General features: G+C 41.5%; 1 protein-coding gene and 1 non-coding gene across 3 annotated transcripts; both read left to right on the top strand.

Annotated features, from left to right (window-relative positions):
* Positions 1–221: 221 nt before the first annotated feature.
* Positions 222–11,560, top strand: safb (scaffold attachment factor B). Of its 2 annotated transcripts, XM_035414644.1 has the most exons (21): positions 223–546; positions 1,513–1,600; positions 1,787–1,851; positions 2,500–2,745; positions 2,848–2,919; positions 3,034–3,070; positions 3,966–4,422; positions 4,811–4,857; positions 5,417–5,526; positions 6,062–6,211; positions 6,558–6,655; positions 6,758–6,816; positions 7,123–7,205; positions 7,304–7,449; positions 8,124–8,426; positions 8,556–8,690; positions 9,428–9,470; positions 9,570–9,655; positions 10,234–10,286; positions 10,602–10,656; positions 10,946–11,560. In XM_035414644.1, the coding sequence occupies exons 1-21, from the start codon at positions 379–381 to the stop codon at positions 11,061–11,063; spliced, it is 2,619 nt and encodes an 872-aa protein (XP_035270535.1). In that variant the 5' UTR covers positions 223–378; the 3' UTR covers positions 11,064–11,560. The 2 variants fall into 2 exon arrangements, with proteins under 2 accessions (XP_035270536.1, XP_035270535.1); XM_035414645.1 differs by lacking the exon at positions 7,123–7,205 and having other exon boundaries at positions 222–546; positions 7,260–7,449.
* LOC118226648 lies at positions 7,814–7,945 on the top strand. Its single transcript, XR_004765078.1, has one exon. It is a non-coding gene; the product is annotated as a small nucleolar RNA SNORA42/SNORA80 family (small nucleolar RNA).
* Positions 11,561–17,216: the final 5,656 nt, after the last annotated feature.

Below are 17,216 nucleotides of genomic sequence, written 5' to 3'. Positions count from 1 at the left end.
TCTAATATAAATTAGTGGCAGAGTGGAAAATACTGTAGTAAAAAGCTGGAATATTATTTTCGAGTTAGGGTGTTGTACTGAATCTCACCTTCCAGTGAACTCCACGCTAACCAACATGTACCCACACCAGTTCTTCGATTCTAGCATCCACGGACGAAGGTTACGTCGCAGAAGTTTTTGTACTGGCCTCAGATCAGCGGTCTGTTTTGTGGTCTGCGCAAGCTCAGTATCTAGTTTCCAAATGCAACTCGTGCACGCTCGTTGATTCTTGCCTGGCCCTCTCAGTCTCTAAGAACGCCATTTTGTCCTGGGCCTTTATTTTCCTAAGAGTGAAACTGTGGTGTTTACACAAGTCCACAATCAGTTGTTTTTGTAGCCATGGCTGAGAGCTCATCGGCAGGAGAACCGGTACCGACTGAGGTGCAGGATGGAGCCGGAGTTCGTAAGCTATCAGAGATGAGAGTGATCGACTTGAAAGCTGAATTAAAAAGACGAAACCTAGACACCAGTGGCAATAAGAGTATGCTCTCGGAGAGGCTGAAAAAGGTAAGGATAGCAAACTCCGGAGCGTTAACTTGCGTTGCGGCGATGCTAGCTAGCTATAATGAAATTATTTTATTTATGTGTGGCATCAAGGTTGTACTTTCGAGATTTACAATAACTCACCATTGCATTTATAGATGCCATTGCATAATATGGCGAAGCTGGCGCCCTAAGCCACATGGAGGTGGGGGTGGGGTAATCGTTTATTCTGTTTAGCTTGCTAAAACGAGTTGCAAACAATTCTTAAATTTGCATTTGGACTACAGTGGCAATCCAGTTCGTGCATGATATGAATAACTGCGTGTTCCATAACGATAACCAGTGTTCCATTTTCTGTCTAGTTGCTAATCAGTCACGTTTACCCGGTGCTAAAAACATTGCAGTAAGATCGATTCGCATTACCCACAGCGAAGTGACTAACTTACACTCGCTATAGCAAACGTACAGACTAGAACTGAGTAATATAAATACGTTCCTACTTTAATTTCTCATAATTTGGCGAAATTGTTTATATTGGCTATGTATACCTGCAAACTAGCACAGATTTTGAAGGACGACTTTTTATTGAAGCTGAAAATGAGACTTAAGCTACAGCTAGTTGCTAGGTAATACTAGCACATTTTAGTAACATCCGATCGCCGTCCTCCACTTTTAGTATGCGTTGATTTGAATTTAGCTTTGTTAGGCAATCTAAATATAAAGCAAACGGGGAGACTTTGGAGATGCAGTGGATTGATCAGCTGGGCTCTCTTGTAAAGTCCTCTTTGAGAGATACACATTAGTTGCCTAGGTCGTTACAGGTAGATACAGGCATTGCGTGATTCTAACTTACACATACGATAACTGATCATTTCTTACGTAACGCAGAATACTGCCCCGTGTGTTTGGCACAATATTTCTGAAGGCATTCTTGCATTTCAATATAATAACAAATGTTAGTAACGGATAAATGTTTATGGTTTATGGCAGGCAATTGAAGAAGAAGGGGGAAATTCAGATGAGGTGGTTGTCATATTAGACGCAACTCCGAAGAAGGCACCCAAACGAGCCAGCAAAGGTACGATCGAAAACACAAGGTCATACAACACCCATTTGCCACAATAATTAGTGAATTTCCCTATGCCTCTGTTAACAGTTTTCGATTGTTGCACATCTACAGTGGGTGTTTAGTTAGTTGTGCTGAAGTTAAATTATGGCCCGTTGCTCTGTGTGGCTCTTTCATAGTGTTTTCATTATCTTTCAGGGAAAAGACAGGAAAGTGATGGACCTGAAGACTGCACAGTTGAAGAGGATTCTGGTGATGGGCAGGTGAGTTTATTAGACCACAGTAACTAATTGATGTATAACTGGGTGCATCCTCTCCAAAAACAAGTGAGCCCAAACAACAGGAATTCCCTGTGGAAGTAATCATAAAAGGTACAAATCAGAGAAAATCAATAGGGGACTCTTGTCATTTATTTATGCTCTCTTGGTTATGATTGGTCGCTACAAATCAGAGACAAAATCATATTAATGGTGCATGTGGCTGTAGCAGAAACACTTTATTAATGTCACTGAAAATGTAGCTCGGATATAAAGAACTGTATCATATGCATATTTAGAATTTTGTTAGATTTATAACCACAATTATACACAGAATTCAGCTGGCATGTAAAGTGTAGTTCTACTACTATAATCTACTGTAGCCTGGTAGATTTTGGAGGAAACTCAACACTGTGTCCTTATGCTTGCATGCTTGATATGAAATTTTCAGCAAATACTTGTAGTTGTCATGGCAAGACAGCTGCTCTTTTTACGTCCAAAAAATGTAGAAATAGAAGAAAAAATCATAAGATTATCTTGTAGTGTTTTCTTTCCTTAAGAGTGATTTTTGGAGGGTTGTTTTCAGTATTTACATTTATTTATTTTTTTGGGAAATCCAGAAAGACAAATGAGAAACATTACCTTTTCTTTCAGGATGATCCTGAGATGAACCTGGACAACCTGCAGGAAATGGACATCATGGACATGAGTGTGTTAGATGAAGCTGACATCGATAATGGCATTCCCGCTGACTGTGAAGAGTACAATGCCGATGAAATCCTGGACTCACTTTCTAACGATGGAAATCCAGAAGCCGCGCTCGAGGAGCCCACCTCTGACAATGAAAACGCCAATGAATCCGACTCTCTGGATGTGCTGGCGGAGCTGAAGCCAGACGATGTGGGTGGTTTGGGAATACACTACATACATGCAACATGTTAAGAAGTTTATTTTCCTATTTGTGTTTCCTGTTTTGCTGTTGAACTTACAATTTCTTTTCAGGAAATAATGGAGGCTGAAGTTGCTGACACAAACTCAAAAGATGAGGATCTAAACTGCCTGTCATCTAAAGAGGTGTGTCATCAGGCGTTTTATGTATTTTATTCTTTCGAATAATCTCGATGTGTCATCTGATAGAAAACCTGTCATCTGATAAAGTGTATTATTTTTTCTCTCTCTCTCTCCTAGGAGCTAGACGAGGAGCCAGAAGCCATAAACGAAGAAGGTACTGTTTAAGTTACATATGTACACCCTCCCACTTGGTTTTGCTATGCAGTTGCTTCATTTCGGTGATCTTGCTCTCAGTGGTAGTCCTCAAGAAGAGACTGGAAATCCAAAGGCAATTACTGGCTCTGTGTGGCAAGGTCCATTGGCCGTAATGCTGTTGTCATTAAACTGAAATTGACTGATTTGACTGGGTAATCTTTTTAATCTTTTTGTATGATGCATGTAGATTCATCATTATGCATTTAAGCCCAGCACTTGTGACGTTACGCACATGGCCAGTAATTTTAAACGGCGCAGTATCTTTAATTGAGGCCCTCACTTAGGTGTTGCAGATGCTGTGCAGTGTTTTTAGGTTGCCACAAAAGAAGACTTGAGAAGCTGAGAAGAGAAGAGTTCGGACTCCCAGCATGTGAAACCTTTTAAGGAAAAAAGGCATCAAACAACAATTTAGGACTGTAATGTAATGTACACCAGTGGACTGTCTACCTGTATACGACACCAACGGAATTCTGAATTTCCTGTTAAAAGACAAACCCACCCACTTGCATCATGGACTCTGAACTCTGAATGTGCTTGAAGATGGACTTGTCTGGAACTCTATCCTGTGGCCTTGTGGCTTTCTTCAGATCAGAATTCTCTTTTCTGGCTTGGACCAGGTGAAATGAGAAACAAAGTAGGAAATGTCAACTTTTGTCTAAGGAGATTTTAAAGAGAGGTAGTTGCTTGGTCTGTATCTTTGGTTTTTCCAGTCTCTGAAGTGTTTATAGTTGATATTCATGTATAAAGGGGAATGAGAAGGGTCACGTCCTGTTCCATCCTTGCCAGTTCCTCGTTGATGATTGCTGTGTTTCAGAATTAAACTCTGTGCCATTCTATTCCTGTTAAATCCGTAGAAAATGAGAAAGTAGCCGGGTCTTGTATATCTGAGCCGCTTAACGAAGAGCACCTGGATCCGTCATCTGAAGAAGAGCCAACTGCCATCGAGAGCTCTGTGAATGTCGCCGAGGAAGAAAACGTATTTGACTCCGTCAAAGCGGACGATGCCCTCAATTTGGAGGGCGAAGTGTCGGCTAGCGACATTGAACAGACTGAAGAAAAACAAAATGAGAGCGAATCTAAAGAGGAGGAAAAACAAAGTGTCCAAGATGACGCTATGGACACAGAAAGCGCGTGCGCTCCGGTTGCTAGTGTAAATGAACAGGGTTCAAACGAAACCGAATGTGCTGTTGAGTGTGAAATGGACTCAAAAGCCGAGGCCGAGGAAGAAGCCCAGAAGACGGAAGAGAACGCTGCTGAACCGTCGGCAGCGAAAGAGTCCTCTACTGTTGAGGGCGATGATCAGAAAAAGAGGTTTGTTGTTTTCTGTCTACTAGAACAATGGCTGTCTTTGTTACATTGGCTCCTTTGTTAACAAGTTTGGTGCACTTTGAAGGTAAAATGGTCCGCGCATTTTGTGCAAGTTTTTTTTTTTTGTTTTGTTTTGTTTTTTTGGTCATTTTCTCACAAACCATCCCCCTCTTCCTTCCATTATGTAATGTAAAGTAGTTAAATTGTCGTAAGGCGATTGGTGAAGGAAGCTAGACACATTGAAATATTTTGCTCATCCCTTTCTGTTTGTGTCTAATTATTGAAACATGGCGTAACCAGGGTGCTTTCATAGTTCACAGGTAGGTATTTTGGTAGGCACGTCTGCTAAAGACCCTCCTATATGCTGACAGTGTGTTTTCTCTGTCCTTAGTTCTGATGAGGAAAAAGGTGTTAAGCCTGAATCAAAAGATGAAAAAGGTTAGTTTTTGCTTTTGCACCACCTTATGTGCCATCTACCAAATGTATAGAATGGGACTGGACTGGGGTGGAGTGGGAACCGATGAAGTACGGTTGTACCAATCGCCGCTGACACATGATGAAAAATACTGTACAATGAAATGTTCTTACAAAAAAAAACTTTCAGCTTGAATTGTGTGACCCTAAATCACTGCATAGAGTATATGTCAGCAGCCGGCTCTGGTAACGTATTGCATACCTGCTTTATCAGTCTCAGAAGTAAAGCAAAATAGTTTGGCAGTGGTGGTAATGCTTGTGATTTGTTAAATAACTTTAATTGTTTTGAAGTTAGTACAGTAGGTGTGCAGCCCAGCCAGTTTCAGGATAAACTTGCAGGTCTTGTTAGAGATACGTTTGTACTCTTAATTACGGTACTTGGCCTTTTCTGACGTGATGGCGAAACAGCTACATTCACATGAATGTGTTGAACACACTGGCTCTGTAACAGTTTGAGAAGGGTATCTGTTTGAAGTGTATCTGACCCGCCAGACTCATTGTCATTTTACTGTGTGTTGAAAAGCCCCAGCTGGTAGTGCAGCAGCCAGTAGTGGAAGAAATCTTTGGGTTAGTGGACTCTCTTCCACCACCAGAGCGACTGATCTGAAGAATCTGTTCAGCAAATATGGCAAGGTGAGTGTGCGGTCGGAGGAGGCTCGCGGTTTGATCAATATCGGGACGGATCGGGAAGGAAGGTTTCACTTCCTTGATTTCCTTTCACACCGGAAAGTCGCTGGTTTAGATCTGCAAGGAAACCTTAAGGGCAGTACAGAAGCTGGCTCCAGTAGGAGCCAAGTCTCCCCTGATAAGCAGTAGGTGGAGCAATTTCACAGGAAAGTGCAGGTGGCTGTAATGGTGTGGGAAAGCTGATGAAACTTTCACCTTTGACTGATCTGTGAGTGTGCTTGGAATGTACTCCATATTAGACAAAATTCCAATATCTGCCTCTGACTGGATTTTATTCTCAAATTCCAAGTCGTAAGTCAATGTTACTGACCTAAATGTTTTCTGTCAGGATTAAAAACACAGACTTGTTTTATTGGCAAATATTCTTAGGCTTAAAAATTGGCTTGTGATAGAGAATTACCAGTATATTAATTGCAAAACGGGCCATAGACTATGAACTTGGAAGTGGTCACAGTTGTGGTATTGTGTCATGTTCTTTCAGGTGGTGGGCGCTAAGGTGGTGACGAACGCCCGGAGCCCAGGCGCACGCTGCTATGGCTTTGTGACGATGAGCACTACAGACGAGGCCACCAAGTGCATCAGCCACCTGCACAGGACGGAACTGCACGGGCGCATGATCTCCGTGGAGAGGGTGAGGCGGTGTGGCTGGTTACTGGGTGGGGGTGGGGGTGGGGGGGGCTTCTGTGGGCTGTTTGATACGTACAATGTTATGTTACACTACATGTGCTCGTACTGAGTGAATAACTTTACAACTTCATTTGCACGAGGTGCAGTTTTTTTGGTGGAAAACCTGTGGAAAATCTGCTAGGCCAGTGAATGGTACTTTATGTTCAAGACCTAATATATTGTTTTGGTTGCTTTAATAAGCACTAGCCTAAAAGATTGCTACCATATAATCACAATGCCTAGTTATACTTTCATATTCTAAATTGCAACGGTGTTCTGTTTTTAGTCGAAGGTCTTGTTTTCGATTCTAGGCTAAGAACGAACCAGCAGGAAAGAAGCCTGCGGAAAAAAACGATGCTAAGAAGTCTGGAACCGACAGGCGGCACTCTTCTGAGTCCAAGTCTGAAAAGTGAGTCGCGTGCTTGAAGTGATGTCGTTCTGCTGGTGCCGTCTCAGTGGATGTAGCTAACTGGGGCTATTTTTCATATTGAATTCCTGTTAATTCTTTCAGGTCAGATGCAATCAAGGATGAAAAATCAGAAGGCGGTGAAGCAGGAAAAGATGGCAAAGGTAAGTGAGAGAACTGGTGCACTTGGGGCCTGTTTGTGCTCTTGGGACTGTTCCTTTTTACAGATTAATAAAATGAGAGCAGAGAATGCCTTATTAACCCTTTGAGGTGTAAGATCACAAATTTTTGATTAGAATGTTCTTAAGTCAACATTCTAATGATGTAACAATCACTACTGGTAATTGAAAGTAATTGAGTTCTAGAACACTGATGTAGAATTTTGAAAAAACACTTCAAAAAAACCTACTTTTCAAAGGCTTATGGCCTTAACTCGTATAGTTGTAGTTCACAGATTATTTTCCTTTTAGGGCGTGGGGCAGAAAGGACAGTTGTGATGGATAAATCCAAGGGAGAGCCTGTCATCAGTGTGAAAACCAAAAGCAAAGAGCGAGTAAGTTTTATTGATTATTTTCCTCAACTGTGTGCTTTGTTATTTGGTCCTTAGATTTATGTTCATTAAGCTACTGCTGTGGTGCGCTTGTACTCCAGAGCTCAAAGAGCCGGGATCGCAAATCTCCAAGCAAGGAGAAGAAGGACATCCTCTCCTTTGACCAGATCAAGGAGCAGCGGGAGCGCGAGCGTCAGAGGCAGCGCGAGCGCGAGATCCGGGAGGTGGAGAGGCGGAGGCACTCTGGGTGAGAATGAGCCCCTCCCCTCTCACATAATACACCCTCTCCTCCTAATGCCTTACTTTTGGACACACAGATGTATTTACACAATACAGTATCACGTGACTAAGATTCAGAGTGGTGGAGTGGTGCTTACTGTTTACAGTGTTTATAGACAGGGAGGTTTACTACAGTGGGTCATGGACCGCATGCTTCATGTACAGACGGTGCTGCTGGCAAGTCTAAATCAGTCTAAATTGTGCTTCATGTGAGCACTATTTAGATTAGCATAGGCTTCTTCAGTCAGTCTATTATCTTTAAGCTCTTGAAGCTGATTTCACTATAGGAATAGCTGAGTCTAGTGTCTTAAAAACTGTATTTCTGGACATTAGCATGGCTTTGGATTTGTGGCAGGGTCCTTTCCATGGTCCTGTCATAGTGTACTCTGTGCTAAAGCAAACTACTTCGAACCATTGTCTGGCCTTTACACGTGGGCCCAGTCACTGAAGTGAGTGGAGCAGTATGACATCAGCAGTCCTGTGGAAGTTGCTGGAACAGACCAGCGTCCTAATTACATAGTTGGAGCCACTGAACGGGTGTTTTAAGCTGGTCTTCCAGGGCAGCTCTACGCCTTCATTCTACGTGTGACGGTTTAACTGTAGCGGTCGCTCTTGGTCCTGTTTTTTTTTTTGGCACGCCAGCGAGCGGGACCGTGACCGGGACAGCCGCGCGGAGCGCGAGCGCATCCGCCTGTTCCGGGAGAAGGAGGAGCGGGAGAGGCTGCTGCGCAAGCGCAACTGGCTGGAGGTGGAGAAGCAGCGGCTGGACGCCGACCGCATGGAGCGCGAGTTCCTGGAGCGCGAGCGCGTGCGGGTGGAGTACGAGCGGCGGCGAGAGCAGGAGCGCATCCACCGCGAGCGTGAGGAGCTGCGGAGGCAGCAGGAGCAGCTGCGCTTCGAGCAGGACCGCCGGCCCCTCAAGAGGCCCTACGACATGGACGGCCGGTGAGCGCCCCCTCGCCCCCCCCCCCGACCCGCCGCGACCTCGCGCCGTCTTTACCTTTGAGTTTGCTTCCTGCGTGCCGTCCGCCGTTCGGCCTTTCACGCTTCGCCATTTTCTTACGTGTCCTTTAGGAAGGACGACTGGCACGACAAGCGGATGGCCATGGACGACCGCTACGGGCGCTCGGACTTTGGCCGCCAAGAACGCTACCAAGACTTTGACCACAGGGACCGGGGGCGCTATCAGGACGACATGCTTCCAGACCGGTATGTTCAGACTGAGGCGCTTCTCACTGAACGCAGTGCATATATTACTGGATAATGCGTGCATTGCTTTAATAGTAAGTTAAAAGCCACATGGGACAGAAGAATCCTCAAAGTTATTAATGTACCCTATTTGCACCTGTTGGGTGTGTGTCTTTCCTGTAAAAGCATCCAGCCTAGTGTCATTTGTGGGATTTATGTTCAGTAATTGTTTCTGTCATGTTGCAAACCAGTCAGTGTAAGCTGTAGAACTAAAGAGCCAATGAACACAGTTATGATAGCAAATGCTTTTGTTCACTGTGTCATCCTCATTACCTGAAGTCTTCTTTAAGTCTGGAACAATATTAAATGTTACCTGGAGTTCCTTCAACTAACTTGGAGTAACTACAAGTCCTTTTTGAAAGCATTCTAAAACAAAATAGTCCTGCGTGCTGAGATTAGTCCCATGGCCTACTTGGTCGGTGTTCACACGGGTTTGGTCTGACCTGTAAAAGGTCTGAAATAAGAAATTAAAACCCTGAACTTACACTGTTAATTGCATTGTGGGAATTGAAGTTTTGCCTGAAAAGTTAACTCTTGACAGCCTGTATTGGTTGCTTGACATGACTGTTAAGCTAGAATCCAGCTCATTTTATTCAGTCATGTCTCTGAACATCTCTTGAACTGATTCATAAGCAAGTTTGCTAATGTGTTCTAATGTGAACTGAATAGTGTTGCTGAACTGTGTTTGATTCTTACAGGAGGGATGGGCCACGGGGAATTGTTGGAGACAGAGATAGCCAGGTAAAAAGGACTCTTATCATTCTGATGTAGTGTACCCATTAAGCATAAGGGTTTTGTGTGCAACATCTTTTTTCAAAATCTTGTTCTCTCCCTCCACAGCATTTCTCAGACCGTGGAGACAGACATGGACGGGACTCTCGTGACTCCTGGGGGGGTTATGACAAACGCGGCCTCAATCAGTCCAGGTCAAATCTCTGTCATTTAAAACCCTACATTTCCGGTAGTATTTTTTAAACAAATCTGTAATTTATAGCGGCCATAAATTCTAGTTGCAGTTTGGCACCCTTGAGCACCATATGTTATCAGAGTAGCTGGTCTAAATCGGCACCTGCTGTCCAGATGACTGACATAAATTTAAAAAAATAATAATAAAAGATTTTCCTAAGCTTGGGTATGATCACTGAATCAGTTCCTGTACTTTGTAGACTTGTTTCTCATGAAATACAACTAACCTTAGTCTCCCCTCAAAATTCTGGTTGTTATCGTAAACGGAAATATGTTCAACTTACTGTGTTACGGAAGCTCAACGCTCCGACCAAACGAAACCCTAGATGAGCGGTGAGGTGGAATGCTTCAGCAAGTGATTTTTATTAATTTCAGGTGTTTTGTCTAGTGAGATATTTGCATTTTACCAGCTTAACCTAGTCTTGCTTTTGAGTGGTTGCTGTAAAATGTGTATTGTATAAATCACGACCCACATTTTCTGGGCAGTTGGAGAAAAGGAACTTGCAATAACAGTTTATCGCCTCTTTATTTTTTGCAGGGATGGACGTGATTGGGATGGGCGGAAAATGGATGGTGACAGACCCTGGCAAGGTGCGATTTTTCGTTTTTCTGCAAACTTCTTTCCCCAATTTAGTATGGTTTTGGATGAATAATTTGATCAGTGGTTTAAGATGTGGATAGGTTCTCCCACCAGTGCATTGTGTACTCATTCCAGAAAGTAAAACTTCATTGCACTGTATTGATCATTAATGTACATGGAACAATTCACTGTTCCAAATACTGTTCCAGGGTCCCCCAACGTAGGCATGATGTCATTGTTTGACTTGGTACATGCCGTAGCACTGCTAATCTTAGCTTGGTGGATCTTTACTCATCATTATGCAAGCTAAAAATATTTCATTTCAGGTGGAGACCGAGGCATCCCAGGACAGGGTCACATACCAAGAGGAGGAATGGCAGGGTAAAGATTCACCGTCAAGAAATATATTTACTAAATATTTAAGAATTTTATACAGTTACACTCCAAGAGTTGGTAGAAAAATACCTCTCCAGTCCCGGCCTCCTCGCATCTTAAATACGATGTTAGTATGAAACGTGGATAATATCGATTAGTAATGTTGGATAAAGAAATACACATGGGTGTGTAACATGTAAGGTTTTAACTCCAGTCCGCTGTGTGCAGTTAGGCTGCCATCTGCGGGTTGCGTGCGTGAGCTGTGTTGTGAACTCGCCGGTCTCCTGTCCCACAGGCGCGGGGGCTACGTGCAGGGGGGGACCTCGCAGGGCCTCTCGGGGGCCCTCAATCGGCAGAACCAAATGATGCAAGGCGGCGGAATGCAGGGGGGCGCCTTCGGCCGTCGTTACTAACGACGAGACGTCCTCCGCCACACCCGTTTGAGTGTCATAGTGTTCCCTTCGCCAGCGTACATACCGCTTACGGAAGCTTCGTCAACTCAGACGTTACCCTTTTTGTAGTCCTGCCTGGATTTTCACGTTCTGCGACTGAATAACTAGCCGCACGCCCAGCCAGCCAGCCTGGTTCTGCATACCTGGGTTTTAAAACGTCACAGGTGTTTCATTGATTTTTTTTTTTTTTTTTCATTCCATGTGTCCTTTGTTTTAAAAGTAAATGGAAAAACAAGTCGATGTGAAAATACAATTCTGTATTGTTATTTTTTTTTTTTCTATTTTCATGTCTTTTAAGTGATGAGGGTTAAGTCTTGAGAAATGCTCAGGAGCGTTTCACAGTGCTTACAGGTTTACTGAACACTGTGGCTTGGGGTGAATTTTGTTATGAACAATTATTTAGCTTGATAATGAACATGCAATATTGGATGTATTTCAATAAACTACCTTGGATTGTAGTGGTCTTTGTCTGGGGTTTTTTTTTTGCACATATAAACTGTCTTTAAACACTTGTCAAACCTTTTGTTGGCATACTTCAGTAGAATGTCTGTCCTCATTTACATTTAACCAGGTGTTCTTTCGTAATTGCACCACAAGATGTCACCAACATACTTGAACTGACAGCTGCAAAATGGAGAGGAGTTACGCTCTCAGATTCCAACTTTGTTGGATAACACATGTAGCTTAGTTCCTGAAGTCTGTAACTTCCATGGAAAACTTTGTTTTGGTTAGGCTGTTTTGTTTATTTTGGTTGCAGCTTGAATGTTCATAAAACCGTCAGTAAATTTTAGATGGCAGTTTTTGCCAATGAGGTTTGAAGTTTTTATACAGAGGTGAAATCGCACCTAAATATTCACACCAGCAAATATTTAGGCATAACTACAATATTTTTATGATGCGTATCAGCCCAGCCGAGCATTTACTGTACAGTTAAGAGCTACTCGTCTTCCAAATGATGCATTTGTTTATGCCAATCCAAACTGAGCACTGTTCTATTGAATTTATATAGGTGGAATTTAGTGTCAAATAACTACATATATTTAGGCAGTCACTTTCAGTTATCACGAATATGATAAAGCTGGAGTGTAGCGTTTATTAAGGTATAGGGCTTCCACAGTCGGTAGGCTGTGTTGTGTGCCGGACATCCTTTCAAATGTTACGTTCCTGCTTCATAGTGCTCCGTGGCAAAAACTGCCAACATCTGGAATTTGGCAGGGGAAATATGACGCCACTTCCATAAGAAGGGCTATCATGCTTATTGTTGATGGCTCCTTTGACATTGTTCCAGTCATCCCAAATGCCCAATTAGGTCCAGATCTAAAAAGGCCGTAATGTTGGCGATGTTGGCATCAGCCTGAACAGCTGGACTGGAGTCTTTACTCTGGACAGGAGCATTGCCCTTTTTAAAAGTCTCTGCAAGTCTAAAATGTATCGATATGGGGTGAAGATGAGCGATTGGAACATTCAAATACTACTGATAGACTTTCCTTTATTTTTTCCTTCTGCCTGTTTGTCCACGAGTGTACCAGTGACTCCTATTTGGAAAGAATTTTATCTTAAAAAATGATTTTATATGCATTCTTAAGTGGCATTTTTCAATTGAGTTCTCGATTTCGAAATTGGGATTTTTTGAGAAGGGTGAGTTCAATGGAAAAATGACCTAGTGCTCTGACATTAAAGGACTATTTTGGGAAAAGGGTTAATTTTGTGCAAGAGTTTGTACTCCTCCGATGATTGACATCATGCACATTAGCACATTTGGTGTGAGTGGGTGAGATTTGATCAGTTCCGATTTGCAATGTGATCTTTACCTCAGTGTTAAATAAGTGTCGTGACTCACTCTCATCTATGGAAAGAACCTACAATTTTCTTGTGATTTTATGACTACAATCAGAACAAATCCTAAATGTGTTTGTAGTAAAACGAGAGTTCTCCAGTAGTAGTTGTAGTGGTGCTGTACCACTTGGTTTTTATGAAGTGGATGTATGTCTGCCGCACAGCTGTTGGATTCCAGGCTCTCAGGTTTCAGTCTGGCACTGGCATCCTTCCACACATGTGTTTGAGAACTGCATGGTGCTTAGGACAAGCCTTGCTGAATGGTGTATGACAGTGTTTCTGGCTTGTCACGTTGCCCGCAAATGAAGTAATTCATATTCCTGCAGCATTGTGTGGAAAGAAAGCCTAACAATCAAATGTAATACCTACTAAAAATTACCTTGTGTTATTATTATTATAAATACATATTTTTTGGACCAAATAATTTAAAACCCCAGGTATCAATACGCCGTATTGCTGATGTTCATAGTACAAGTATTGAACCAAAAAAAAGCAATATTCCACCAGCTAATATGGTGTGGGGTTTTCGTGGCATGGTTTTGGTGCACTCTTACCCTATGGAAGGCAAGTTTGATGTCATTCATTACTTAATGGCACGAGTTGTCACCCAGCATGAGTAGTCACCAGTGGTTTGAGAAGCAAGGCCCTGGTTTTACCTGATTGGTGCATAACTGAGAGGGTGAAAGTTGTGCATGTGGCAAGGGGCAGTGTGTACAGCTGGTGCTGTGACTGATCTGCCCACATCCATATCAAACTCATCATTTGACAGGGAGAAAGGGGAAGAATTTAGGAGAACTGAAATCGTACCACGTCTTCGATTAATGCTTGGTAAGAGATTGGAATAGTTAAAAATATGCTTCAGTGGCTATAATTGAACGGGTTATTTTACATGCCAGTTGAATCCTCGGAAGTGAAACTTGCGGTTTTCACAAAAATAGGGAAGTATAAACCTGTGCCTTGAAAACTACTGCAACAGATTTGGAAAGAATCAACAGTTTTATGGCATGTGAACATGTCCATTGTCTTCCTTTTAAGCCTTTACATGCATATGCTTCCCATGACAATATAATCCTACCTTAAAGTTTCAAAGATGAATTAATACCTGATGTTTCGCACACGTTGTATTTTTCCCCCATCTCTTGTTATTCATTGTTGAAATTTTCCTTTACATTTTATCATACAAATGTTACATCCTTCCCTTGTTGGTTTGGAGACAGAAAATCACTTTCAATTATCTACACTAGTTCAAACGTTATTACTGTGAGTTACATTAGGGAATAACTTTTTAATTATTTTTACTTGCCACATGTCAGATAACATTTTAACTTTGTGCTATTTGTTGACTTTAAACAATAGTATTATGATCCTTCTAGTTCTGAAAATGTAGTTATTTGCTTGTTTTTTCTTCAATTTCGTTTTTCACAGTGGACCACATATTTCCCTATAGAAGGTCACATCTGTATCTTGTGTAGGGTGACACCCTATCATTTGTTCTTGTCAAGAAGTGGGAATGATTGTGGGAAAGATTCTTGGGTTTGAGTTCTAATTTCACACAGAGATTCACACAGATACTGAGAAATATGCGGTACAGCTCACAGGACACTGCAGTGACCTGCTTTCTCCCTCCCCCACTGATCTATTTTATAACACAGACGTTAAAAGAAGGAACAGCTTCTTGGGAAAATTTTGTTGTTTTTTTTCCTCTAGACTAAATGTTCATTTACAAGGATGCTTATTTCCTGAAATATTTTTGTTTCTTTTCAGGTTATCAAACGCTGCGTCTGATATGTAGTTTCTAATCGTGGCCCGTGCTCATTTCCTTTTGATACTCTATGAATTAGTGTATGAACTATCACCTCCGGACTCCTTGCCCTACCCCTTGTTTTGGGGTTTCAGTGTCATGTCCTTGTGCTGTCCTTAGCACTAGAAGGCATCTGTGTTAATGATAATAATTCCCTATCCCAAAACAGCTATGCTGATTTAGAAAAGTATTGTCTACATTTCCCTCTGCTGCAGTATTACTGCAGGAATCCCTGGGTGTCGCAACAGACCAGGATATATCTGTTACATGTAGTGCAATGGCTGCAACTCTGTGACAACTTAACAAGTACATGTTAATTTGACATAACGTAAAGTGCATGTTTGAGTATTACAGTGTTTTGTTATAGACAAACATGCATTAACACAAAATGATTGTGTTGCATCTGTTAATGAACAAGCTTCCATTTAAGTTCAGATGGTCCTTGGAAACAGAAAACATGTTTCTTTGATGGGCACACTTTATTTCAAGGGCCTATTTATATTGTTATTAAATATTTTGCATGTATATAACTAATAACAACTTGGTTTATCAGGCAATAAACAGATGTGCAAATAAAATAACTACAATTTATTGGAATTTACAACCTTTGTCAGGAGGTGGCTACACTATATTTGGCTGTAATTGAATTGATAGTAGTTTTTACACACATTTGAAATATGCCAGAATCACATTTTTAAAGCAATGATTTCTAAATTATTTTATTATTGTAAATTTAAGGTTTTTCTGATTTGCTAGTAAATACTCTGCCTGACTAACCTGAACCCATCTCATTCTGAGAGCAGATTATGGCTGGGACTCCACTGGTAACTTCCCAAGCATTTTATCACCTCTTTGGTGTTTAAAAAAGACAATCATGGAGTGACTTTCGCTATTGTGTCTAGTTGTGTCTTAATTTGAGAGATTTCTGATTTGCTACTTGCTGAGGCACCACTGGTAACTTCCCATCAGTGGTAAATTTACCACCTCCTTGGTATTTAAAAAAATAAGAAGAAAAGAAAGAAGCATGGAGTGATTTTCCATTTCACTATTGTGTCTTTCCACAGCCTGCAAGGGGTCTGTGCAGACTGCGGGGCAATCAGTTGGATAAGGCCGAGATAAACTGTCATCTGACCTCAGTGTTTTATCTTTTTCCGTGACTCAACTGTGAAGCCTTGTTAAACATGGCCTTCAAACAGCAAAGTGTTAAAACCGTAGTAGTCTGACCTCACAGCCAGTTTTTTTCCCTTTTTTTTGGTCATTATGGAGTGCTTACTATGATTCAGGAGCTAAAGTAACCATATGGCCATGTATTTGATTTGTATTCCAGACATTATATTTTTATGAACTATTTATTTGACAAGTCACTTCATAAAGTTTCCCTTTTGTGAAACAATCAGAATCCTGCAATGTGACAGCATGATAGATTGATGGTTGCAATTGGTGACAAAAAAAGTGTCCAGCTTGATATTGAGGAAATATTCTTCTGCGAGTTTTTCAATATGTTTTTCAGTACGAATATGGTAGACATTCTTAGCTCACACAGTCTAATGTTTGCCTGGACAGTAAGTGTAGAAATCTCTCTCTAATCACATGTGAATGTATAACTAACAGGCCTTCTGTAGTTTTATACTACCCAATAAGTCATTGATTACTACTGAATTTCAGTGTAATTCCAGAATGAGCCACTGGAAATTGAAAGAAGGAATTTACATTAGTGTCTTCCAGATATGCAGATAGGGGGCGATATGTGCCTACATATTAAGTCACAGAAGCCTTGTGGCCAATCAACTTCAAAATAAACGCTTTGCAATCTGTTGTTACTCTATAAAAGGTCATTCATTAATCGCATTGTTAATTGAGAAATAGTATTACTTAATCATACCCATGCTTTTTTGTAATGCCATTACATCTGTCCTGTGGTCTTTTGAACCATATTTAATTGTACAGTACAAAATAATTTAATTATGTAAAATGGGCATAGTGCATGTGGACATCATGATTTATAAACCATCCATCACATTATATTGACAAATGACAATGTTGAACTTGGTAACCTTCAGAGTGCATATTTAAACTATACAACTGAAAACTTAGCTGGTTGGGCCTGTTGTAAATTTTTTTCAGGCAAATGAGATAATTTCTCAAGGGATGATTACAATTTTATATCATGGAACTGTCTTTCCATTTGCAATCACATGCACACATGCATGCACTTGTGCACAACCACAAACCGGTTTGAAGATCCAGCTGCAAAAGTAAAAGGAATTGTTCCAATGCAGGAAATCCTTGTCATGGTACTCATACCTGTTGGTGCAGTTTTACTATTCAAAGGATTAAATATTAAAGAGTGGTGAGTGAGTTATTGGTTTCCTGAGTAAAATGGCTAGATGCAAGGGAACATTTAGAAAGCAGACTCCTTAATAAAAACCTGACCAATGTGGAATATGCACGGGTCTAGCATAGTGCATGTGCTGAAT

Source organism: Anguilla anguilla, chromosome 4, assembly GCF_013347855.1.
Source record: "Anguilla anguilla isolate fAngAng1 chromosome 4, fAngAng1.pri, whole genome shotgun sequence".
Lineage (NCBI taxonomy): Eukaryota > Metazoa > Chordata > Actinopteri > Anguilliformes > Anguillidae > Anguilla > Anguilla anguilla.
This window is presented reverse-complemented; position numbering and strand designations above follow the sequence as displayed.

Bases quoted from the DNA above. Each gene is read 5' to 3' on its own strand.
- safb (XM_035414644.1), top strand. From the start codon at position 379: ATGGCTGAGAGCTCATCGGCAGGAGAACCGGTACCGACTGAGGTGCAG. The intron at 4,858-5,416 runs GTTAGTTTTTGC...TGTGTTGAAAAG, and splicing joins TGAATCAAAAGATGAAAAAG to CCCCAGCTGGTAGTGCAGCA. The intron at 8,691-9,427 runs GTATGTTCAGAC...TGATTCTTACAG, and splicing joins GACGACATGCTTCCAGACCG to GAGGGATGGGCCACGGGGAA.